This window comes from Gastrolobium bilobum, unplaced genomic scaffold (genome assembly GCF_033153095.1).
Source record: "Gastrolobium bilobum isolate Gb01-03AN ecotype WA unplaced genomic scaffold, APGP_CSIRO_Gbil_v1 utg4062, whole genome shotgun sequence".
NCBI classification, from domain to species: Eukaryota; Viridiplantae; Streptophyta; class Magnoliopsida; order Fabales; family Fabaceae; genus Gastrolobium; species Gastrolobium bilobum.
In genome coordinates this window covers 26392-51741 of record NW_026898423.1, presented here as the reverse complement: position 1 = coordinate 51741, position 25350 = coordinate 26392, and the positions used below count along the sequence as shown (strand labels likewise).

General features: G+C 39.5%; 2 protein-coding genes across 2 annotated transcripts; one reads left to right on the top strand and one right to left on the bottom strand.

Annotated features, from left to right (window-relative positions):
• The first annotated feature begins 8 nt into the window (after positions 1-8).
• LOC133316156 (peptidyl-prolyl cis-trans isomerase CYP37, chloroplastic) lies at positions 9-15878 on the top strand. Its single transcript, XM_061517877.1, has 12 exons — positions 9-39; positions 125-379; positions 459-548; positions 1102-1197; positions 1588-1695; positions 1842-1891; positions 2125-2224; positions 14139-14192; positions 14844-15002; positions 15102-15224; positions 15433-15482; positions 15573-15878. The coding sequence occupies exons 2-12, from the start codon at positions 176-178 to the stop codon at positions 15682-15684; spliced, it is 1146 nt and encodes a 381-aa protein (XP_061373861.1). The 5' UTR covers positions 9-39; positions 125-175; the 3' UTR covers positions 15685-15878.
• An 8894-nt stretch (positions 15879-24772) lies between these two features.
• Positions 24773-25089, bottom strand: LOC133316155 (uncharacterized). The gene has a single exon (XM_061517876.1). It carries the CDS (start codon positions 25065-25067, stop codon positions 24780-24782), a length of 288 nt encoding a protein of 95 aa, XP_061373860.1. The 5' UTR covers positions 25068-25089; the 3' UTR covers positions 24773-24779.
• Between the last annotated feature and the right edge of the window lie 261 nt (positions 25090-25350).

Genomic DNA, 25350 nt, shown 5'->3' with positions numbered 1-25350 from the left:
AAGAAACACCACCACCACCACCACAACCACATCACGAAGGTCACACCACAGTGTACATTTAACTAAACCATTGTCAACATTGTGTTATGCTGCATTTCTGAAGTGATGTGTGTTAATGATGCAGGAACTCATATACCAGCATGACACGTCAGCACCAACGATTGGTGAGAGGATAATGAACCAGCTATTCAAAAGCGCGATTCCTATCATAGTTTGTTCAGTTCAGATTACACTTTTGTTACCGTTTTCGGATTCGTTGTCGTATGTGTCTCCTGCTGCGAAGGCTGTTCTGTATTCGCCAGATACTAAGGTTCCCAGAACAGGTGAAGTTGCTCTCAGGAAAGCCATTCCTGCAAACGCTAACATGAAGGCTATTCAGGTTTCTCTCCATCATTGTCGTTTTTGAATTGCAGTTGCCGTTTTTGCTATCTTTGAACTTTTTTTTGCGCCTCTTTTAGGACACTCTCGAAGATATTTCGTACCTGTTGAGGATTCCGCAGAGGAAACCTTATGGATCAATGGAGGGGAATGTGAAGAAAGCTTTGAAGGTATTCAATTTTTTTTTCATCCTTGTATTTATTTTAAGGGACGGTTATATTTACATTCTATTTTCTCTACGATATTTTATATCCATATCTTAATAATTGATTTTTATAAATCTCTGAATTATAATTTAGGTGGCAGGATATACTTATTATCAAAAAAGTTTACCACTTTTACAACCAATTTAATCACCGTTGATTTCCGTCAATTTAACAGTTATAATTTATTGGAAATTAATAATTATTAAAAAAAGCGATTCAATAATTTTCAATAAATTATAATCGTTAGATTAAGAGAAATCAATTGTGATTAGGTTAGTTGTAAATGTTGTAAACTTTTTTTGGTGGTAAGTATATCCTTTCCCTGTAATTTATTGGGTCATATTTATTAATTAATTATTAATTTTCAATAAATTATAAACATCATATTGATAAAAATCAACGGTTAAAATGTAATTGTAAGAAGTTGTAAACAAAAATAAATTATAAGTATATCCTTTATTTATTTTTTAGAAGCAAAGTTACTAATTATTAGGTGTTATTGTCTTCGTTACTTCAGATAGCGGTTGATGAGAAGGATTCTATATTGGCTAGTATACCAGCGGAACTGAAGGAAAGGGGTACTATGGTACATGCAACTCTAATAGATGGGAAGGTATTTTAGAAAAAAATACACCTTCTGGAATATACGAGTGTTTATATGTCATTCATGTTTACGATGATTTTTGTTTAAGTAACTTATACTTGACATGATAGTTTTTATGTTGCAAAATAAGTACATTTTTATATTGTTTATGTTTCTCTTATGAAGCTAATATAACAATATACCATGTGGTCGTGTCCAAAAGGTTGCTGGATGCAAGAAAAAGGGGTGAAGATACTAGAATGTTGAATTTGGCTATTTATTTCTACTCAATCTCAGTTCATTATGTTCTGTTTTTTGTACGATGAAATATTCAACAATGTTATGTAATTCATCCATTATGTGAAATTGGTAGTTATGGTTCATTGTAGAAGCTACCAGAATGATGCCAATATTTTGCAGGGGGGTTTGCAAGCTCTCCTTCAATCTATAAAGGAGCAGGATGCAGATAAAGTGTCAATGAACCTTGCATCTACACTGGATACTGTAGCAGAGGTAGAGTTATTACAGGTAAGAGGCAACTGCAAACCAGATAATAAGATAGTACCTTGAAATCAATAGTAGTTACTTTCATTTTTTCCAATAAAATGACTGAATTTAAGCAATAACAATATTACAACCATGTCCACAATCTGAACTTGATATTGTTGCAACAGGCACCGGGATTATCTTTTCTGTTGCCGAAGCAATACATGCAATATCCACGGTTAGTGACTCGTGCTGAAAGTCACCTCAGTCATTATCTTGATCTAGTACATAGATCCTTGTAATGGACATTTCAGATATTTCCCCCCCTTAAATGTTGAACATACACTGTGACCATTTCACATGAGACTAACTTAAAAATGATTGCACAGTTAATCATTCATAGCTCAATTCTTTGGAAAATTAAACACTTAGAACATGGGGGAAAATCAATATCTTCGCAATTTTTTTTAGGCTTTCAGGGAGAGGGACTGTTGAGTTTACCATTGAGAAAGGAGATGGTTCTACATTTTCTCCAGTTGGGGGAGAACAGAGAAATACGGCCACCATCCAGGTATAAATCACTCCGTAAGTTTTCCTTTATGATTAGCAATTGGTTGTTTTCATGGGCCTCGTCTCTTATAGGATCTGTAAGCAGTGAGAAAAGGTCCATTTTAAAGAATACAACATACTGCAAAATTGCAGTAGGGTCAATATTGCATGGATAAATAACTTTTGGTGGATGGTATATGTTAAATATCACGATACAAGAGGCATTGACTGTAATCCTTGTGTCAACTACACGAAGGAGATTTCATTTATATATTAAACCATATAAGAAATACAAAGACATATACACAATGTGGGACTTCTATGACACTATTTACAACAACACTCCCCCTCAAGCTGGAGCATATAGATCGTATGCATCAAACTTGTTACATATCTGATCTATCCTAGGTCCTCTCAAAGACTTAGTGAATACATCGGCTAATTGATCATTTGAGTTGACAAAACGAGTGACTATATCTCCTGAGAGAACCTTTTCTCCAAGGAAATGACAATCTATCTCAATGTGCTTAGTCATTTCATGAAACACTGGATCTGAAGCAATATGCAAAGCAGCTTGATTATCACAAATAAGAGATGCTGAGCCAGTGTCTCCAAACTTGAGTTCCTTCAGTAGTTGTTTTACTTACTTGGGAAAAGTTCAGGGCCTCATTCATGATTTCAATGAACTGTTGCCGCCTGCTGCAGATCCTGCTAAAGAACTTGAGCAACGCAGCACGTTCTTCATGCTCATGGCTCTTTATGGTTTGCCCCCGGCATATTCTGTCAACCGGGATCAGATCTTGGGCTCTACTACTGTTCCATCGCTTGACTCTGTTTGGTCTACGTTGCTTCGCATTCCACCTAAGACTTCTATGGAGCCTGCAGTATCTGCTCCCTCTTCAATTGACCCATCTGCCCTTGTCTCCAAGGGTTTTGCACGTGGACGCAAACCCTCTACGAGACGCTTTCTCTGCACTCATTGCAAAAAGTCGGGCCATACTATTGATCGTTGTTGGGATCTTCATGGTCGCCCTCCTCGCTTCGCTCATTTTGCTCAGACTACTGTTCTTGCCTCGGACTCTGCCTTGATTGCTGGATCACAGCCACCTCCTGGTACCACTGCCTCTAGTGCACACACGGGTAATTCCTTTGCTGGTGTTTCGCACTCGCCCTCTCTTGGTCCATGGATTCTCGATTCTGGTGCATCTGACCATATTTCTGGTAATAAATCTTTATTTACCTCTCTCTGTACGTCTGGTCCCTTGCCCAGTATCACTATGGCTAATGGGTCACTGGTTCAGTCCCAAGGGATTGGCATTGTTCTCCTTTTTCCTTCTATTCTCATTGAGAATGTGCTTTATGTTCCTCATTCTCCTTTCAACCTTATTTCCATTAGTCGCTTGACTCAATCCCTTGACTGTACTATTTCTTTCACTAAAGAGTCTGTCATTTTGCAGGATCGGAGCTCGAGGAGGACACTTGGCGTCGGATCTGAGTCCAATGGCCTTTATCAGCTTTCAACTTCTGTTCCAGTGTGCTCTGTTGTGGATTCTCCGCTTACTATCCACGCTCAGTTGGGTCATCCCAATCTTGCTAAGTTCCAGAAGATGGTCCCACGTTTCTCAAATTTATCTAGTTTGTCTTGTGAGTCGTGTCAGTTAGGGAAGCACACTCGTAGTTCGTTTCCCGATCGTGTCAGTCGTCGGTTTTCGTCTCCTTTTGCTTTAGTTCATTCAGATATTTGGGGTCCTAGTCGTACCGTTTCCACTATGGGGTACAAATATTTTGTAACTTTCATTGATGATTATTCTCGATGTACTTGGTTATTTTTAATGAAAAATCGGTCTGAATTGTTTTCTATTTTTAACAAGTTCTTTAATGAAATCCTTACTCAATTTGGTGTTTCGATTCGCATTTTTCGAAGTGACAATGCTCGTGAATATTTGTCTCATCAGTTTCAAACCTTCTTTGCATCTCACGGCATCCTTCACCAGACATCATGTTCACACACCCCTCAACAGAATGGGGTTGCTGAACGCAAGAACCGTCACCTAATTGAGACTACTCGGACACTTTTGTTACATGGTCATATCCCATTCCAGTATTGGGGCGATGCTGTCCTCACAGCTTGTTATCTCATTAATCGGATGTCTTCCTCCGTACTTCATAATCAGGTACCACATTCTGTGTTGTTTCCCCATCAACCTTTGTACCCACTCACTCCTCACATCTTTGGTTCTACTTGTTTTGTCCACAATCTCAGTCCTGGTCTTGACAAGTTATTTGCTAAGTCACATAAATGTATTTTCCTGGGTTACCCTCGCTCACAAAAGGGTTATCGTTGTTATTCTCCTAGTCTTCGTCGTTACTTTGTCTCGGCGGATGTTACATTCTTTGAGTCTATTCCATTCTTTGACTCCTCCTCCCATCCCAGTGATTCTGTTGCTACTCAGCTACCTTTACCACCTGTTTCAGTTCACTATATACCTTCACCATCTCCTTCTTTAGATGTCCCCGTCCCTGTTCCCGCCCCTGGTCCCCCCCTCCAGGTCTATCATCGTCGGCAACGTCCCCCTGTTCCCCAGGACCCTGCCCCCCCGAGTCTGCCCCTATTGTTACTGAGGCTCCTGTGGACTCACTTCCGTCATCATCTCCTCCGGCAGCTCCGATCCTTCCGTCTGACATTGATGTGCCCATTGCACTCCGGAAAGGTACTCGTGATTCTCGTCCCCCTCCCAGGTATTTAATAAATTTGAGTTATCATCGTCTTTCCCCATCCCATTTTGCTTGCCTCTCTTCTCTTTCTTCTGTATCTGTTCCTAAGACTACAGGTGAGGCGTTATCACATTCTGGTTGGCGACAAGCCATGATTGATGAGATGAGTGCACTTCAGAGTAGCGGTACCTGGGATCTGGTTCCCCTTCCCTCTGGGAAGTCTGTTGTTGGCTGTCGATGGATATATACGGTTAAAGTTGGTCCGGATGGTCAGGTGGACCGTCTTAAGGCCCGCTTGGTGGCTAAAGGTTATACTCAGATATTTGGCTTTGACTATGGTGACACATTTTCTCCCGTGGCGAAAATGACTTCTGTTCGCCTCTTTATTACTATGGCAGCTATTCATCACTGGCCTATGTATCAGCTGGACATAAAGAATGCTTTCCTCCATGGTGATCTGCGGGAAGAGGTTTATATGGAGCAACCTCCTGGGTTTGTTGCTCAGGGGGAGTCTAACCTAGTTTGTCGTCTCCGAAGATCCTTGTATGGTCTAAAGCAGTCTCCCCGGGCTTAGTTTGGACGGTTTAGCACTGTTGTACAGCAGTTTGGCATGACTCGAAGTGAGGCTGATCACTCAGTCTTTTACAGACACTCTGATTCAGGTTCTATTTATTTGGTAGTATATGTTGATGATATCGTCATTACAGGTAATGATACTCATGGCATAACTCAGATAAAACAACATTTGTGCCATCATTTTCAAACAAAGGACCTTGGAAGACTCCGATATTTCTTAGGGATAGAAGTGGCCCAATCCAAAGATGGCATTGTACTATCTCAGAGAAAATATGCTATGGATATTCTTAAGGAAACAACATTGTTAAATGCTAAGCCCGTTGATACTCCTATGGATCCAAATGTTAAACTTTTACCAAATCAGGGGGAGCTATTTTCTGATCCAGAAAGGTATAGAAGATTGGTTGGGAAACTGAACTATCTCACAGTTACTCGACCAGTCATTTCCTTTGCAGTCAGTGTAGTAAGTCAGTTCTTGAATTCTCCCTGTGAAGATCACTGAAATGCAGTAATCCGTATCCTCAAGTACATCAAGACTGCTCCTGGCAAATGTCTTCTCTATGAAAACAAAGGTCATACTAGAGTTGTAGGATACTCAGATGCTGATTGGGCAGGTTCTCCTATTGATAGAAGATCCACTTCTGGGTATTGTGTATTCGTTGGAGATAACTTGATTTCCTGGAGAAGTAAGAAGCAAAGTGTAGTTGCTAGATCAAGTGCTGAAGCAGAATATCGCTCCATGGCCACAACTACCTGTGAACTCATCTGGTTAAAACAGCTACTGAAGGAACTCAAGTTTGGAGACACTGGCCCAACATCTCTCATTTGTGATAATCAAGCTGCTTCGCATATTGCTTCAAATCCAGTGTTTCATGAAAGGACTAAGCACATTGAGATAGATTGTCATTTCCTTAGGGAAAAAGTTCTCTCAGGAGATATAGTCACTCGTTTGGTCAACTCAAACGATCAATTAGCTGATGTATTTACTAAGTCTTTGAGAGGACCTAGAATAGATCAAATATGTAACAAGCTTGGTGCATACGATCTATATGCTCCAGCTTGAGGGGGAGTGTTGCTGTACATAGTATAGAAGTCCCACATTGAGTGTACATAGTATAGAAGTCCCACATCGAGTGTGTCTCTTTGTATTCTTCAATTGGTTTGCTATATAATAGCACTAATGTTGTGTAGTTCAATATAACAAGGATTACAATGAATACCTCTTGTCTCTTGATAATTAACAGGTCCATTTTAAAGAATACAACATACTGCAAAATTGCAGTAGGGTCAATATTGCATGGATAAATAACTTTTGGTGGATGGTATATGTTAAATATCACGATACAAGAGGCATTGACTGTAACCCTTGTGTCAACTACACGAAGGAGATTTCATTTATATATTAAACCATATAAGAAATACAAAGACATATACACAATGTGGGACTTCTATGACACTATTTACAACAACACTCCCCCTCAAGCTGGAGCATATAGATCGTAGGCATCAAACTTGTTACATATCTGATCTATCCTAGGTCCTCTCAAAGACTTAGTGAATACATCGGCTAATTGATCATTTGAGTTGACAAAACGAGTGACTATATCTCCTGAGAGAACCTTTTCTCTAAGGAAATGACAATCTATCTCAATGTGCTTAGTCATTTCATGAAACACTGGATCTGAAGCAATATGCAAAGCAGCTTGATTGTCACAAATAAGAGATGCTGAGCCAGTGTCTCCAAACTTGAGTTCCTTCAGTAGTTGTTTTAATTAGATGAGTTCACAGGTAGCTGTGGCACGGAGTGATATTCTGCTTCAACACTTGATCTAGCAACGACACTTTGTTTCTTACTTCTCTAGGAAATCAAGTTATCTCCAACGAATACACAATACCCAGAGGTGGATCTTCTATCAATGGGAGAACCTGCCCAATTAGCATCTGAGTATCCCCAACTCTAGTATGACCTTTGTTTTCATAGAGAAGACCTTTGCCAGGAGCAGTCTTGATGTACTTGAAGAGATGATGACGGAAGTGAGTCCACAGGAGCCTCAGTAACAATAGGGCAGGGTCCTGGGGGGTAGGGTCCTGGGGAACAGGTGGACGTTGCCGACGATGATAAACCTGGAGGGGGGGAATAGGGGTGGGGACATCTAAAGAAGGAGGTGGTGAAGGGATATATTGAACTGAAACAGGGGGTATAGGTAGCTGAGTAGCAACAGAGTCACTGGGAAAGGAGGAAGAGTCAAAGAATGGGATAGACTCAAAGAAAGTAACATCCGCCGAGACAAAGTAACGATTTAGACTGGGAGAGTAACAACGATAACCCTTTTGTGACCGAGGGTAACCCAGGAAAATACATTTATGTGACTTAGCAGATAACTTATCAAGGCTAGGACTGAGATTATGGACAAAACTTATCAACAAAGTAACATCCCACCTACCTGTACGAATAAAGAAATTCCATTAGAAAGAAAGTGGGGGGCGGTGAGGATCGAACCCGGTACACCGAGGCTCTGATACCATGTAAAGAACCACTTCAACCCAAAACCTTAAGGTGTTGGGTGATGGCCTTTTTAATGATTTATATTATTCCCTAACACACCCCTTCACGCAAGAGCCCATTGGGCTAGAAGCGTGGATATTGCACAGGCCCAATTTTTGGTTTACCTTTTGTACTTTTATTTTAATTTCACTGTAAAGTGGGGGGCGGTGAAGATTGAACTTGTGACCTTGTAGTCACTCAAGCTCTGATACTATGTTAAATATCAAGATATAAGAGGCATTGACTGTAATCCTTGTGTCAACTACACAAAGGAGATTTCATTTATATATTAAACCATATAAGAAATACAAAAACGTATACACAACGTGGGACTTCTATGACACTATTTACAACAACACTCCCCCTCAAGCTGGAGCATATAGAACGTATGTACCAAGATTGTTACATATCTGATCTATCCTAGGTCCTCTCAAAGACTTAGTGAATACATCGGCTAATTGATCATTTGAGTTGACAAAACGAGTGACTATATCTCCTGAGAGAACCTTTTCTCTAAGGAAATGACAATCTAACTCAATGTGCTTAGTCCTTTCATGAAACACTACATTTGAAGCAAAATGCAAAGCAGCTTGATTATCACAAAAGTGAGATGCTGGGCCAGGGTCTCCAAACTTGAGTTCCTTCAGTAGTTGTTTTAACCAGATGAGTTCACAGGTAGCTGTGGCATGGAGCGATATTCTGCTTCAACACTTGATCTAACAACTACACTTTGTTTCTTACTTCTCCAGGAAATCAAGTTATCTCCAACGAATACACAACACCCATAGGTGGATCTTCTATCAATGGGAGAACTTGCCCAATCAGCATCTGAGTATCCCACAACTCTGGTATGACCTTTGTTTTCATAGAGAAGACCTTTGCCAGGCGCAGTCTTGATGTACTTGAGGAGATGATGACGGAAGTGAGTCCACAGGAGCCTCAGTAACAATAGGGGCAAGGTCCTGGGGAACAGGTGGACGTTGCCGACGATGATAAACCTGGAGGGGGGGGGGACAGGGGCGGGGACATCTAAAGAAGAAGGTGGTGAAGGGATATATTGAACTGAAACATGGGGTATAGGTAGCTTAGTAGCAACAGAGTCACTGAGAAAGGAGGAGGAGTCAAAGAATGGGATAGACTCAAAGAAAGTAACGTCCGCCGAGAAAAAGTAACAACGAAAACTGGAAAAGTAACAACGATAACCCTTTTGTGACCGAGGGTAACCCAGGAAAATACATTTATGTGACTTAGCAGATAATTTATCAAAACCAGGACTGAGATGACAAAACTTATCAACTAAGTAACATCCCACCTACCTATGCGAATAAAGAAATTTCACTTGAAAGAAAGTGGGAAGCGGTGAGGATCGAACCCGGTACACCGAGGCTCTGATACCATGTAAAGAACCACTTCAACCCAAAACCTAAAGGTGTTGGGTGATGGCCTTTTTAATGATTTATATTATTCCCTAACACACCTCTTCACGCAAGAGCCCATTGGGCTAGAAGCGTGGATATTGCACAGGCCCAATTTTTGGTTTACCTTTTGTGCTTTTATTTTAATTCCACTTTAAAGTGGGGGGCGTTGAGGATTGAACTTGTGACTTTGTAGTCACTCAAGCTCTGATACTATGTTAAATATCAAGATACAAGAGGCATTGACTGTAATCCTTGTGTCAACTACACGAAGGAGATTTCATTTTTATATTAAACCATATAAGCAAAACAAAGACATATACACAATGTGGGACTTCTATGACACTATTTACAACAACACTCCTCCTCAAGCTGGAGCATATAGATCGTGTGCACCAAGCTTGTTACATATCTGATCTATCCTAGGTCCTCTCAAAGACTTAGTGAATACATCGGCTAATTGATCATTTGAGTTGACAAAACGAGTGACTATATCTCCTGAGAGAACCTTTTCTCTAAGGAAATGACAATCTATCTCAATGTGCTTAGTCCTTTCATGAAACACTGGATTTGAAGCAATATGCAAAGCAGCTTGATTATCACAAATGAGAGATGCTGGGCCAGTGTCTCCAAACTTGAGTTCCTTTAGTAGTTGTATTAATCAGATGAGTTCACAGGTAGCTGTGGCATGGAGCGATATTCTGCTTCAGCACTTGATCTACCAACTACACTATGTTTCTTACTTCTCCAGGAAATCAAGTTATCTCCATCGAATACACAATACCCAGAGGTGGATCTTCTATCAATGGGAGAACCTGCCCAATCAGCATCTTAGTATCCCACAACTCTGGTATAACCTTTGTTTTCATAGAGAAGACCTTTGTCAGGCGCAGTCTTAATGTACTTGAGGAGATGATGACGGAAGTGAGTCCACAGGAGCCTCAGTAACAATAGGGGCAGGGTCCTGGGAAACAGGCGGACGTTGCCGACGATGATAAACCTGGAGGGGGGAACAGGGGCGGGGACATCTAAAGAAGGCGGTGGTGAAGGGATATATTGAACTGAAACAAGGGGTATAGGTAGCTGAGTAGCAACAGAGTCACTGGGAAAGAAGGAGGAGTCAAAGAATGGGATAGACTCAAAGAAAGTAACGTCCGCCGAGACAAAGTAACGATTTAGACTGGGAGAGTAACAACGATAACCCTTTTGTGACCGAGGGTAACCCAGGAAAATACATTTATGTGGCTTAGCAGATAACTTATCAAGACCAGGACTGAGATTATGGACAAAACTTATCAACAATGTAACATCCCACCTACCTGTGCGGATAAAGAAATTCCACTGGAAAGAAAGTGGGGGGCGGTGAGGATCGAACCCGGTACACCGAGGCTCTGATACCATGTAAAGAACCACTTCAACCCAAAACCTTAAGGTGTTGGGTGATGGCTTTTTTAATGATTTATATTATTCCTTAACACACCCCTTCACGCAAGAGCCCATTGGGCTAGAAGCGTGGATATTGTACAGGCCCAATTTTTGGTTTACCTTTTGTGCTTTTCTTTTAATTCCACTTTAAAGTGGGGGGCGGTGAGGATTGAACTTGTAACCTTGTAGTCACTCAAGCTCTGATACTATGTTAAATATCAAGATACAAGAGGCATTGACTGTAATCCTTGTGTCAACTACACGAAGGAGATTTCATTTATATATTAAACCATATAAGAAATAAAAAGACATATACACAATGTGGGACTTCTATGACACTATTTACAACAACACTCCCCCTCAAGCTGGAGCATATAGAACGTATGCAACAAGATTGTTACATATCTGATCTATCCTAGGTCCTCTCAAAGACTTAGTGAATACATCGGCTAATTGATCATTTGAGTTGACAAAACGAGTGACTATATCTCATGAGAGAACCTTTTCTCTAAGGAAATGACAATTTATCTCAATGTGCTTAGTCCTTTCATGAAACACTGGATTTGAAGCAATATGTAAAACAGCTTGATCATCACAAATGTGAGATGCTGGGCCTGGGTCTCCAAACTTGAGTTCCTTCAGTAGTTGTTTTAACCAGATGAGTTCACAGGTAGCTGTGGCATGGAGCGATATTCTTCTTCAGCACTTGATCTACCAACCACACTTTGTTTCTTACTTCTCCAGGAAATCAAGTTATCTCCAACGAATACACAATACCCATAGGTGGATCTTCTATCAATGGGAGAACTTTCCCAATCAGCATCTGAGTATCCCACAACTCTGGTATGACCTTTGTTTTCATAGAGAAGACCTTTGCCAGGAGCAGTCTTGATGTACTTGAGGAGATGATGACGGAAGTGAGTCCACAGGAGACTCAGTAACAATAGTGGCAGGGTCCTGGGGAACAGGTGGACGTTGCCGACAATGATAAACCTGGAGGGGGGAACAGGGGCGGGGACATCTAAAGAAGAAGGTGGTGAAGGGATATATTGAACTGAAACAGGGGGTATAGGTAGCTGAGTAGCAACAGAGTCACTGGGGAAGGAGGAGGAGTCAAAGAATGGGATAGACTCAAAGAAAGTAACGTCTGCCGAGACAAAGTAACGACGACGACTGGGAAAGTAACAACGATAGCCCTTTTGTGTCCGAGGGTAACCCAGGAAAATACATTTATGTGACTTAGCAGATAATTTATCAAGACCAGGACTGAGATTATGCACAAAACTTATCAACAAAGTAACATCCCACCTACCTGTGCGAATAAAGAAATTTCACTAGAAAGAAAGTGGAGGTTGGTGAGGATCGAACCCGGTACACCGAGGCTCTCATACCATGTAAAGAACCACTTTAACCCAAAACCTTAATGTGTTGGGTGATGGCCTTTATAATGATTTATATTATTCCCTAACACACCCCTTCACGGAAGAGCCCATTGGGCTAGAAGCGTGGATATTGCACAGGCCCAATTTTTGGTTTACATTTTGTGCTTTTATTTTAATTTCACTTTAAAGTGGATGGCGGTGATGATTGATCTTGTGACCTTGTAGTCACTCAAGCTCTGATACTATGTTAAATATCAAGATACAAGAGGCATTGACTGTAATCCTTCTGCCAACTACACGAAGGAGATTTCATTTATATATTAAACCATATAAGAAATACAAAGACATGTACACAATGTGGGACTTCTATGACACTATTAACAACAACACTCCCCCTCAAGCTGGAGCATATAGATCGTATGCACCAAGCTAATATATCTGATCTATCCTAGGTCCTCTCAAAGACTTAGTGAATACATCGGCTAATTGATCATTTGAGTTGACAAAACGAGTGACTATATCTTCTGAGAGAACCTTTTCTCTAAGGAAATGACAATCTATCTCAATGTGCTTAGTCCTTTCATGAAACACTGGATTTGAAGCAATATGCAAAGCAGCTTGAGTATTACAAATGTGAGATGCTGGGCCAGTGTCTCCAAACTTGAGTTCCTGCAGTAGTTGTTTTAATCAGATGAGTTCACAGGTAGCTGTGGCATGGAGCGAAATTCTGCTTCAGCACTTGATCTAGCAACTACACTTTGTTTCTTACTTCTCCAGGAAATCAAGTCATATCCAACGAATACACAATACTCATAGGTGGATCTTCTATCAATGGGAGAACCTGCCCAATCAGCATCTGAGTATCCCACAACTCTGGTATGACCTTTGTTTTCATAGAGAAGACCTTTTCCAGGAGCAGTCTTGATGTACTTGAGGAGATGATGACGGAAGTGAGTCCACGGGAGCCTCAGTAACAATAGGGGTAGGGTCCTGGGGGGCAGGGTCCTGGGGAACAGGCGGACGTTGCCGACGATGATAAACCTGGAGGGGGGAATAGGGGCGGGGACAGGGGCGGGGTTAGGGGCGTGGACATCTAAAGAAGGAGGTGGTGAAGGGATATATTGAACTGAAACAGGGGGTATAGGTAGCTGAGTAGCAATAGAGTCACTGGGAAAGGAGGAGTCAAAGAATGGGATACACTCAAAGAAAGTAACATCCGCCGAGACAAAGTAACGATTTAGACTGGGAGAGTAACAACGATAACCCTTTTGTGACCGAGGGTAACCCAGGAAAATACATTTATGTGACTTAGCAGATAACGTATCAAGGCCAGGACTGAGATTATGGACAAAACTTATCAACAAAGTAACATCCCACCTATCTGTGCGAATAAAGAAATTCTACTAGAAAGAAAGTGGGGGGCGGTGAGGATCGAACTCGGTACACCGAGGCTCTGATACCATGTAAAGAACCACTTCAACCCAAAACCTTAAGGTGTTGGGTGATGGCCTTTTTAGTGATTTATATTATTCCCTAACACACCCCTTCTCGCAAGAGCCCATTGAGCTAGAGGTGTGGATATTGCACAGGCCCAATTTTTGGTTTACCTTTTGTGCTTTTATTTTAATTCCACTTTAAAGTGGGGGCGGTGAGAATTAAACTTGTGACCTTGTAGTCACTCAAGCTCTGATACCATGTTAAATATCAAGATACAAGAGGCATTGACTGTAATCCTTGTGTCAACTACACGAAGGATATTTCATTTATATATTAAACCATATAAGAAATACAAAGACATATACACAATGAGGGACTTCTATGACACTATTTACAACAACAGTATATTAAAATTTGCTGATACTTAACCTTTGTTTTCAGGTTGTTTTAGATGGATACTCAGCTCCATTAACTGCAGGGAATTTTGCAAAACTGGTAAGGTAGCGGAACAGTTCTTTAACCTTGTGAATTTTACTAATGGCTATAGCCCTTATGTATACCACTCTTGATTTTCATCACTTCTGACTCTTCGTCCACATTCTGTCAGAGTTCCTAAGTTCTCTGAGTGGACTAATAATGTTCAATTTTTTACTTGAAATCTTATGATCTATGGCTATTGTCTCAAACATTACTTCCAATTTCTCTTGAATTTTTCATACTATCATAGTAAATAATGCAGGCAACTAGTCTTTTTCTTGAGAAAAATAATTAAGAGTTTCTCAAGTTTTTCAATTTTATATTGTTTTGGCTTATTGGGTTGATAGTTTAAATAGGGATGAAAGAGTGGCAGTGCACAGCTTTTAATAACGGTTTTAATGTGAAGCTGAAGCTACTATAAGGGAAGATAAAAATAAGGAAGTAGGGGGTTTCAGCTGTGGAATAGAGCAAATGTTACTGCAATTCTCATGGATTGAACTTGTCTATTCATTGGAAATTGGAATATCACTGTTGTTCGATTGGCCATAGATTATCTAGTTTTAATTATGCTTACTGTTCCTGTTTTTAAGTGTTTGCGTTTTAAACATCTAGATTATTTGATTGTACAACCTAGTGGAAACAGCACTCACACAATCACATATCCTTCAGGTGATGGATGGAGCATATAATGGCACAAAGCTCAACTGTACCAACCAAGCTATTCTCTCGGATAATGGACTTGATAAGAACAATGGTTTCAGGGTTCCCTTGGAAATAATGCCCTCTGGACAATTTGAGCCCCTTTACAAAACAACATTAAGTGTGCAGGTATGTTTTTGTTTTATGCTATTCAAAATTTCACAGCAGACTCAACAGAGTTAATGATACTGATCTTATTTATTTTGTTATATATGTGTCTTGTTGAAGGATGGAGAACTGCCAGTTCTTCCTCTATCTGTTTATGGAGCAGTTGCCATGGCTCATAATGAAGGCTCTGAGGAGTATTCATCACCTTATCAGTTTTTTTTCTATCTCTATGACAAACGAAGCGTAAGTCCCCACTACATCCCTTACATTTATTTGTTCATAGAATTTGCTGGACTTTTGTTATACAAAATATACAGAACAAGAGTGATAGCTGGAAGCAGAATTTTTATGCTTGGCTGTGATTTCCTTTTGCAAACTGAATTCGTTCATTTCTTATTTTCATTCATGTAAGCCTTGTCAGCATTCTTTTTATTCTTTTCCTCTTTTTTAGGCTGGCTTGGGAGGGATATCATTCGATGAAGGGCAATTTTCAGTTTTTGGGTAAGCCTTGTTAGTTCATATACCCTCCTACATATTCGATTTGGAGTTTAATTTTTCCTCCATTGTTTTTTATACTATTAAAATATGCAGATACGTAACCACTGGGAGAGATATTCTCCCCCAGATAAAATCTGGAGATATTATTCGTTCCGCAAAGCTTATTGAAGGCCAAGACCGCCTTGTATTGCCCAAGGAAAGTTGAGTAGGTCTCTTGGTCTTGCGGTGTTACCCAAGCAGGAAACAATCTTTCATTCTTTGTAATATATATGCTGTGTAGATGGCATCAGCCTGATTTTCTTGGTGCAGGTTGTGTTGTAAATTACTAAATTATATAGGAATAGATTGAAAGTTTTACACATAACAACAATCTAATGGCACAGCGAGAAAGGAATCCATTTCAGAAACTTCATTCTTCTATATAATTTTTCAATGTCATTTAGAATAGTATGTCATAGGGTGCACACACCGAAATCCCAGACTTAATTCTGTGAAGGAATTGGCGCCATTTTCGTTAAATTTGTCACCGACTCACCGGTGGTTATAGACGAAGGTGCAGTTCATTCCTTACCCCTAGTCTTTAGTAGGGGTGTTCGTAGTTTGGATTAGATCGGTTTTGGAAGCAAAAATCATCCGATCCAATTTTTTCGGTTTGATCATATAATCATCCATTCGGTTTGGATTTTTTTTCAAATCCGATTCGATCAAATCCAATTTTTTTCGGTTTGGATTTGATCGATTTTCGGTTTTTTGAAAAACATAAAATTTATTTTATGATTATTGTGCAAATATTATCTTTTGTATATATTGGCTTTGTAATTTTTTTTTTTGAAATACAAAAGCATTAGTAAACTATAATATAATTTTTTTTTTAGACAATGAAATATGAAGCTCTACAAAGATAAAATTTTGTTGATGAGATGTGACGAGATTTTTTCTTTGATTTAGTTGATACCTAATGGGTCTTGAGTTTAGAAATTTTTGGGCTATGATTGGAGAAAAATTCAAGTAGATAGAGGAGAATTAATATATTGGATCAGTTTGGATTGGATCGGTTTTCATCAACCTATCCAAAAATCGATCCAATCCAATTAAAATTTGCGATTTTTTTTTCGGTTTTCGATTTTTCGGTTTTCGGTTTATTCGGTTATCGATTTTTCGGTTCGGTCACCGCGGTTTGAATCAGTTTGGATCAGTTGATGAACACCCCTAGTCGGTAGTGTGAATAGAAGCTTGGATGATTTTATGTTCTCATCAAATGTATGTTCTTAACATTTAGTAGTCGCAAAAAAAAGGAAAGAACAGTTATAAGTGATAAAATTAGAGATCAACCATTAAATAATGTTATATTAGAGGTGAAAAGTATATAAATCAGGGAGGGGGATCAATAGCTCCAGAGAGTATGGAACTTTCACACTTGAGGGAGTTGGGCTCGAGCTAGCCTGACGGTTGAAGGGGAGTATATCAATATTGGGTTTCACACTTAAGGGGGAGATTGTTGAGATATTCAACTGTGATGAGTCCCACATTGATTGGTAATGGACTAAGGGAAGTGTATATAAGTAAATAAGCCCATGAACATAATGCCTTAAGATTTTGGGTTGAAACGTGGTGTCAGACTCACTTGGTGTAGTTGGTCAAGTTTTAGCCCATTGGTGGTGGTCTCCCACCACGGGCTTCCCCTGGACCCTCCTGACAGTGGTATCAGAGCCGGGTTAGGCTCGAGCTAGCCTGAATATTTTGGCTAGGAGGCGGGTTGAGTACTTGAGCCCTGGGGTACTCGGTTGAGAGGGAGTATATCAATGTTGGGTTTCACACTTGAGGGGGAGATTGTTGAGATATTCAAGTGTGATGAGTCCCACGTTGGTCGGTAATGGGCTAAAGGAAGTGTATATAAGTAAATGAGCCCATGAACCTAATGCCTTAAGATTTTTGGTTGAGACGTGGTGTCGGACTCACTTGATGTAGTTGGTTAAGTTTTAGCCCATTGGTGGTGGTCTCCCACCACGGGCTTCCCTGGACCCTCATGACAATGGTATCAGAGCCGGGTTGGGCTCGAGCTAGCCTGAATATTTTGGCTAGGAGGCAGGTTGAGTACTTGAGCCCTGGGGTACTCGGTTGAGGGGGAGTATATCAATGTTGGATTTCACACTTGAGGGGGAGATTGTTGAGATATTCAAGTGTGATGAGTCTCCCATTTGTTGGTAATGGGCTAAGGGAAGTGTATATACGTAAATGAGCCCATGAACCTAATGCCTTAAGGTTTTGGGTTGAGACGGGATGTCGGACTCACTTGGTGTAGTTGGTCAAGTTTTAGCCCATTGGTGGTGGTCTCCCACCACGGACTTCCCTTGGACCTTCCTGACAATGGTATCAGAGCCAGGTTGGGCTCGAGCTAGCCTGACGGTTGAGGGGGAGTATATCAATGTTGGGTTTCACACTTGAGGGGGAGATTGTGGAGATATTCAAGTGTGATGAGTCCCGCATTGGTTGGTAATGGGCTAAGAGAAGTGTATATAAGTAAATGAGCCCATGAACATAATGCCTTAAGGTTTTGGGTTGGGACGTGGTGTCGGACTCACTTGGTGTAGTTGGTCAAGTTAGCCCATTGGTGGGGGTCTCCCACCACGGGCTTCCCCTGGACCCTCCTGACAGTGGTATCAGAGCCGGATTGAGCTCGAGCTAGCCTGAGTATTTTGGCTAGGAGGCGGGTTGAGTACTTGAGCCCTGGGATACTCGGTTGAGGGGGAGTATATCAATGTTGGGTTTCACACTTGAGGGAGAGATTGTTGAGATATTCAAGTGTGATGAGTCCCATATTGGTCGGTAATGGGCTAAGGGATGTGTATATAAGTAAATGAGCCCATGAACTTAATGCCTTAAGGTTTTTTGGTTGAGTCGTGGTGTCAGACTCACTTGGTGTAGTTGGTCAAGTCTTAGCTCAGTGGTAGTGGTCCCCTGCCACGGGCTTCCCCTGGACTCGCCTGACAGAAATTTTGAAAATCGATCAGAGGCCAACTCAATATAGGCTACGTCCAACCTGTCTGTACTATATTCACCTCACCGCCACTCGTTACAAGTCACTTAGTTTACAAGGATAATACAAATAGGATTAGAAAAATTCTAACAGTAGCTATTCATGGGCCCAAGCCCAATATACTAAGAAAAGAAAAAAATTACAATATATCAGAGGCCTACAACAATACCTAGCCTCTACGGACCCCCGACGAGGCAGCGCCCCCGTACCCCTGGCTTGCTCACTTTGGAGCAGGACCCCTGTTGCCTTTCTGCTGATCTCGACAACAAGGGCCCTCATCAGCATGCGAAGTATGAGTCGTACCCAACATTAAACTTCTTATTATGCTTTAAATTTTGAGCGACCTAGGAATGTTTTGATTTCTATCTCCAATCCCTTTATAAAATATGAGTCTAGCCCATTGGGAATGCCTTGGAGTTGGCACTGATACGTGTCACTTGGAAATCAAAATGGTTTTTAAGAGTTTCTCAAAGCCGACTTCGAAGACAATAATGCCTAGAGGAAACCATAGAAATTCTCTCTGACCTGTATTTTACCATAAAAACAAAGGAAAAAGCATTAACAAGAATGGCGATTTTGTATTTCAATTATAAAATTTAGCACCTGAACTATCGTTTTATAGCTAATACTTCGGCTTGAGGTGCCTCTCATGTATTCTAATTGGCCTCTCTAATGCCGGTCTTCACTAATTAGAGAATGATTGCCTGGGGAAGTTGAACATGGTTTTTGACAGGGAGGAACGATTATGGTTTCAGAAATCTCGACGAAAGTGGATTGTTGATGGGGATCGGAGCATGAGATTCTACCATATGAAAACTATAGCCAACAGGAGTGTAAACGAGATTGTCCGACTACAGGATAACACTAATAGTTGGGTATAGGACCTTCAACGTCTTCGTGATTTGGCATGTTCCTTCTATAACAATCTCTTTCTCGAAGATGTGGAATACAGAAGGTGGATCTCTCCTCAGATAGCATGTGGCCTGTGCTTGCCCAGATCAACCTTAATCTTTTGTCCGGGTTGCCTTTAGTATTGGAAATTAGGAACTACTTATTTGATATGGGAGCATATAAGGCACCAAGGCGAGATGGCTACCCAGCTATATTTTTCAAAGGATCTGGGATAGATTACAAGATCAAATATGTGCTTGTATTTGGGAAATGTGGCATCATCCTGAGTCCATCCGACATATCAACTATAATCTACTAGTGTTAATACCGAAGCAGACAACGTCATCTCAGACGAGTCAATTTTGTCCAATATCTCTCTGCGCGGTTCTGTACAAGTTACTGAGTAAGCTACTAGTAAACAGGCTCAAACCCATTATGGAGCAACTCATTTCTCCCTACCAAGTGAGCTTCGTCCCAAAATAGCATATTCATGATAATATTATCATTGTGCAGGAACTAATTCACTGTATGCACAAGATGCATTGCAAGTGCCCTTTTATGGCAATTAAAGTGGACTTGGAGAAAGCCTATGACCAATTGAACTGGAATTTCTTAAAGAATATCCTCTGGGAGATCCGGTTACCCAATCACTTTGGTGAGCATATTATGAATGTTGTTACCTCTTCCTCTATTAGTTTATTGTGGAAAATGTATTGTGGAATGGTGGCCAGACGTCTAACTTTAACTCGGCCAAGGGTGTTCATCAAGGGGACCCCTTGTCGCCTTATCTTTCTGTGTTGGCAATGGAGAAGCTGAGTCATATCATCAATACAGTAATGGCTGGGAATCTTTGGCATCCTATTAAGGTAGGTAGAGGTGGGCCCCCAGTCTGCCATCTAATGTTTGTTGACGATCTAATGCTATTTGTGGAGGTATCGCTTCCCCAGATGGAAATGGTGTTGAAATGAATCAATTTATTTGAGGAGATATCAGGATTGAAATTGAGTGTTCAGAAGACTAGTGTCTTCTTCTCCAAGAACACGTCAGAGCACCTTGAGAAGAACGTTATTGAGAGATGCAGCTTCAAACAGGTGCACAATGTTGGGAGATATTTGGGTGTTTGGATGATACAAGGGCACACAACCAAACAACACTATAAGCACATTATTGATAAAGTTAAATACAAGCTTGGGGTTGGCAGCAATATACTTTATCACAAGCAGGCAAGATTATGCTATCCTAATCCGTTTTATCTTCGATCCCTTACTTTCATATGCAGCATGATAAGCTCCCTGTGGCCATCTGTGATGAAATTGAAAAGATTCAGAGGAGATTTATCTTGGGCTGATAGTGAGACTGCCCGTAGGCATTATGTGGTTGGATGGAATACCTTAACATTGCGAAACAAGTTTGGGGGGCTGGGACTGAAGCTGCATAAAGTTATGAACGATGTTTTCCTTTCAAAGTTGGCGTTGCGATTCCATAATGAAGCAGACTCTTTGTGGGTTAGATTCCTAAAAGGAAAATACATGGGCAGCGGGGTTGGCGTCTCTACATTCACTGACAGGGCTGGTTGTTCCCAGCTATGGTCAGCTCTCTATCGGGTTTGGCTGTTTATGGAAAACAAGGTCATTTGGGAGATTGGAGATGGTAGTTCTTGTTTTTTGGAAGGATAGGTAGGCACAGGGACTTCAGCCCTTGATTGACAAAATTATTAATCCTGTCCTGTAAGAAGAAGCCCACAAATGTGTGTATGATTATGTGGATGACAATGACAATTGGCAAGTTGAGCTACTGCGGACTTGGCTACCTAAAAATACTATACAGAAAATCTGGAGTTGCTTGCCACCTGCTTTGGAGGATGGATTTACTTTTCAGTTCGTTTGGGAAACCAGATCCAATTGGTTGCATAAGTCTCTTTATTTTTCTTCTTATCAACCCATATCCAGTTGGTTGTAGAAGTTTCTCTATTTTCCTGTTGTCAACCTATATTTAGTTAGTTGCATAAGTCTTTTTATTTTCATCTTGTCAACCCATATCCAGTTGGTTGCAGAAGTCTCTTTATTTTCCTTTTGTCAACCCATATGCAGTTGGTTGCAGAAGTCTCTTTATTTTCTTATTGTCAACCTATATCCAATTGGTTGCAGATTTTATGCTCTGTCCGTTTGTGAACCCAAATCCAGTTGGCTACAAACATTTTTTTTTTTCTATTTGAGATCCCATATCCAGTTGGTTTCAAATATTTCTTTTCCACTCAATTTGTCAACCCATATCAAGTTTGTTACAAAAATTTTCTTTTCGAGTTGTGTGTCCTTATCCAGTTGATTCCATATTTCCTTTTTCATACCCGGATGAATTCAAACATTTGATCTTCAGGCTCAAAGGCTTAGGATTTACATCCAAAATTCATGTCATCTGTTTTTGAGCTTAGAGGCTCACTGTTTTTAATTTTTAGATTGCATCTCACCCGTATATGTTTTCTGTTGTTTTTGAACAAAATTAGGATTCATGTCTTTATTTGTTTCTTACAATGATAATATGTCAACTATGATTTGTCATATTACCAAGTAAGAAACAAATAAAGAGGGGCAACTGTGAACACACAATTTTGTCCCAAATATTTAAAAATGACAAAAAATACAAAAAATAAAAAATAAGAAGAAAAGAAAAAAATTTAAGTTATGAACACATATTTTTGTCCTTCAGTAAGGAAAAAGGAAGAGAGCAATCAAATAGATGGAAAAGGGAAGGAGGGCCAATAGCTTTGAGTAAGACCTGTTCCAGCCGCGATATATCCTTCATCCACCGTCCGATCAAGCTGAAATGTTTTTAGCAAGATCTGGACTCATTGTCCTTCATATTGACCGATGGATTTCTTGATTCGATGTATATATCATTCCCAGAAAATTCAAAACCAGAACAGTTCTCCTGGACATTTCTACAATGAGCAGCAATTTTGTGAGGGTCATTTATCCCAAATGAACCTTTGGATCGTCCTCAAATTTTGTCAGTTTATTCCTCTCATGTAATATTACAATATGACCGGACGAATTTCTAAACTGAGTTCTTTGGTGTGAAATATAAATGTCGAAAAGGGCTGTCCGTTTTTGAGACCAACACACTGTTTCAGGTAGCAATTTTCCAGAGCTATTTATCTCAATTGAATCGTTGGATCATCCTCAAATTTGGTCGGCATATTCTTCTCATATGATAGTTCAATCCGACCAAACCAATTTTCAAGCTAAGTTATCTAGTGTGAGATATGGTTGTCAAAATATGGTTGTCAACATTGAGAAAAATAGTTTTCCTAAGAAGTCGCACATTGCCCACTTCTCAATCCTTCCTCCTCCCTTCCCTCTATATAAAGAGCCCATTCCCCTTCCTTCCAACACATACACTTAGAGAGAATCAAACCAAAAAAATACAAAAAAGACTCTTCCAAGAGTTAAAAGAAGACACTTGGGCTTTATATTAAAGCTTGTGTCATAGTAATATTTTTTAAAGATACTTGGTTTTGGGATTAAAACCAAGCTAGTATTAGTAAAAATTTTTTTTTAGTAGAATTAGGGGATTTTGTTAATTTAGTCATGACGACTTGTTAACTTAGTTATCTGTGAGGATTAATTTAGCCGTGATAACTTGTTAATCTCATAGTACATTTTTGGGGCATCAAGCTTGTTGACTTGAGGCAGCTCTCGCCAACTTGGCTCCGTACACCAAGTTTTGTTATCCTTGAGGTACGTCTGCTTACCTTCTCTTTTAGTTAATAATTGTGTAGTGTGCTTTTTTCATACTCTTTATTTGCTTTTTTAGTTTATAGTTGTCTGTTTTTTATGCTCTTTATTTGTTTTTTTTATTTATGATTGTCTATTTTTTTTCATGCTTTTTTTCATGGTCTTTATTTGTTTTATTAGAAATTTTATTATAATTTTGTATGTTTTTGTGCTCTTTATTTGTTTTATTAGAAGTTTTCTTATGAGGTTTAGAAACTTAATTAGGGATTAATTTTGCTGTGACGGCTTGTTAATCTCATAATTTTTTGGATCATTTTGGCTGCGACAACTTGATCACCCAAGCTAGTTTTAAATTATTATTTTGTATTTATTTATTTATTTTCCTAATTAAGGGTTAATTTAGCCGTGACGGCTTGTTAATCTTATAGTATTTTTTGGGTTATTTTAGTTATGACAACTTGATAATTCGACGCCTTTAAAATGAATTTCTTTAAAATTATTTTCAAAAATTAAAACCAACTAGTACATAAATATTTTGTAAGAACGACGTAGCTTTGAATTTCTCACTGAACCCGAGAATACGTCGGAGCGGAACTCTTTCCATCAAGTTAAAATAAAGTTTAATAAATTATTTTTCTTCTTACTAAGTAATCATATTTATTTTTGAAGGGGCAAAACAAATATTTTAAAAGCTATTAATAATTCGCACAATTAATTTAAGGTAATCGTTTTTAAACGGATATGTTAGGGGTGCAGTGTGATTAAGTTTCTACCATTCCCTGCTCATAATTGGACTCCCGAACCTTTGATTTATAATTTTAAAGATCAGTTTGTAATAATTTTTTTTAAATTTTTTTTAAAATAAATAAATTTGATTGTGACTCCGTTGTTTTAATTTTTTATTTTGGGTCATTGCAATGTGTGTAAAAGTATATACACGTGGCATTATTCTTTCAAATTATACTAGATTTATATGTTTAACTTGACATTGAGAAACTACAATGTATTATGCAACATACAAAAATGAATAAATAAAAAACCATTTTTTATGTGCATTCCGAGTTTGAACATGCTCGTTTATATCAATAGATCCTCTCTTTATATCTTGCCTAATATACAAGCCCATTGCCAGTTCAAATTAAATTGATGTATGACATCAGCAACCAAAAGGTTCTCGTCCCCAACTTAAACTAGAAGGCAAGTCTAACAAGGGTAGAGCACATATGATATTTTCAACACACAAATTTATGAAGCATTAGAAATCAAATGCTCCTAGAAATAGAGATTCTGTTATAAGTTACTAGCGTCATTTTAGCTAAAAGTATATACAAATTACCATCCTGTATCACCCATGAAATCTGCGTATATGTACACTTTTAAAGACAGAAAGAACGAACCAAACGACTCCTCATTTGAACCAGTACTTTTTTAATCACAATCACAAAAGAATAATTTTATCACTTTTTCATACTCACCCTCTTTTAAATTAATTACCCGATTGCAGAGGTAAAATTTTAGAAGAAGGGTAAAAATAATTATTAGAGAACCATCTTAAATCTCAATTGTACAATTATCAAACATCAACAAAATCGGATTTTTATGCCAAAAACAAAACGAAAAAAAAAAAGGGAAAGAAAATCAAGCCATGGACATGCTAGAGAGCCTGCTTGGGGTTGGTCTGAAATTCAACCATCTAAGGCCTATCCGTCGTGTTGGTGGTGGAGTCAGAGCCCTTCTCAACAGCTCTTTGTTTCCCTGAGGCATTTTCAACCTCTCCCCTGGTACTACATACCCACAACGAGTACACCGAACCGAACCGGGCCGGTTTGAGCATGCGCAGGCCGGTCTGGACCTGGGTGACATGGCCAAGTAACCATTTTTGTGACCAACACAGAGCTCTCCTCTTTTGTATCCGTAACTTGACATCTTTGGTGGAAGCTGTGGCTTTCCTTTGGTTTGATTCTGAAGGGCTATCTGCATTTCTCTTTATGATATATTAAGCTATGAATAAAAAAAATAAAATTGGAAGAAAGCTATGCTTGTGTTTGTTTCCTAATTAAGGCTCTTGTTTTGGGCTTGGAATAACTTGTGCTTTGTGAAGACTTATATGCAGGGAAAGGTGAATCAAGAAGTAAGGTTCATGAACCTTGTTTGGTAGTGGGTTTTGGATCGAATGGTTGACCAATTTGAATACTTGTCAATGGGATTA

Coding starts and splice junctions, on each gene's coding strand:
- LOC133316156 (XM_061517877.1), top strand. CDS start 176: ATGAACCAGCTATTCAAAAGCGCGATTCCTATCATAGTTTGTTCAGTT. Junction 2,225..14,138: donor GAAATACGGCCACCATCCAG/GTATAAATCACT, acceptor CTTTGTTTTCAG/GTTGTTTTAGATGGATACTC. Junction 15,483..15,572: donor GGGCAATTTTCAGTTTTTGG/GTAAGCCTTGTT, acceptor TAAAATATGCAG/ATACGTAACCACTGGGAGAG.
- LOC133316155 (XM_061517876.1), bottom strand. CDS start 25,067: ATGTCAAGTTACGGATACAAAAGAGGAGAGCTCTGTGTTGGTCACAAA.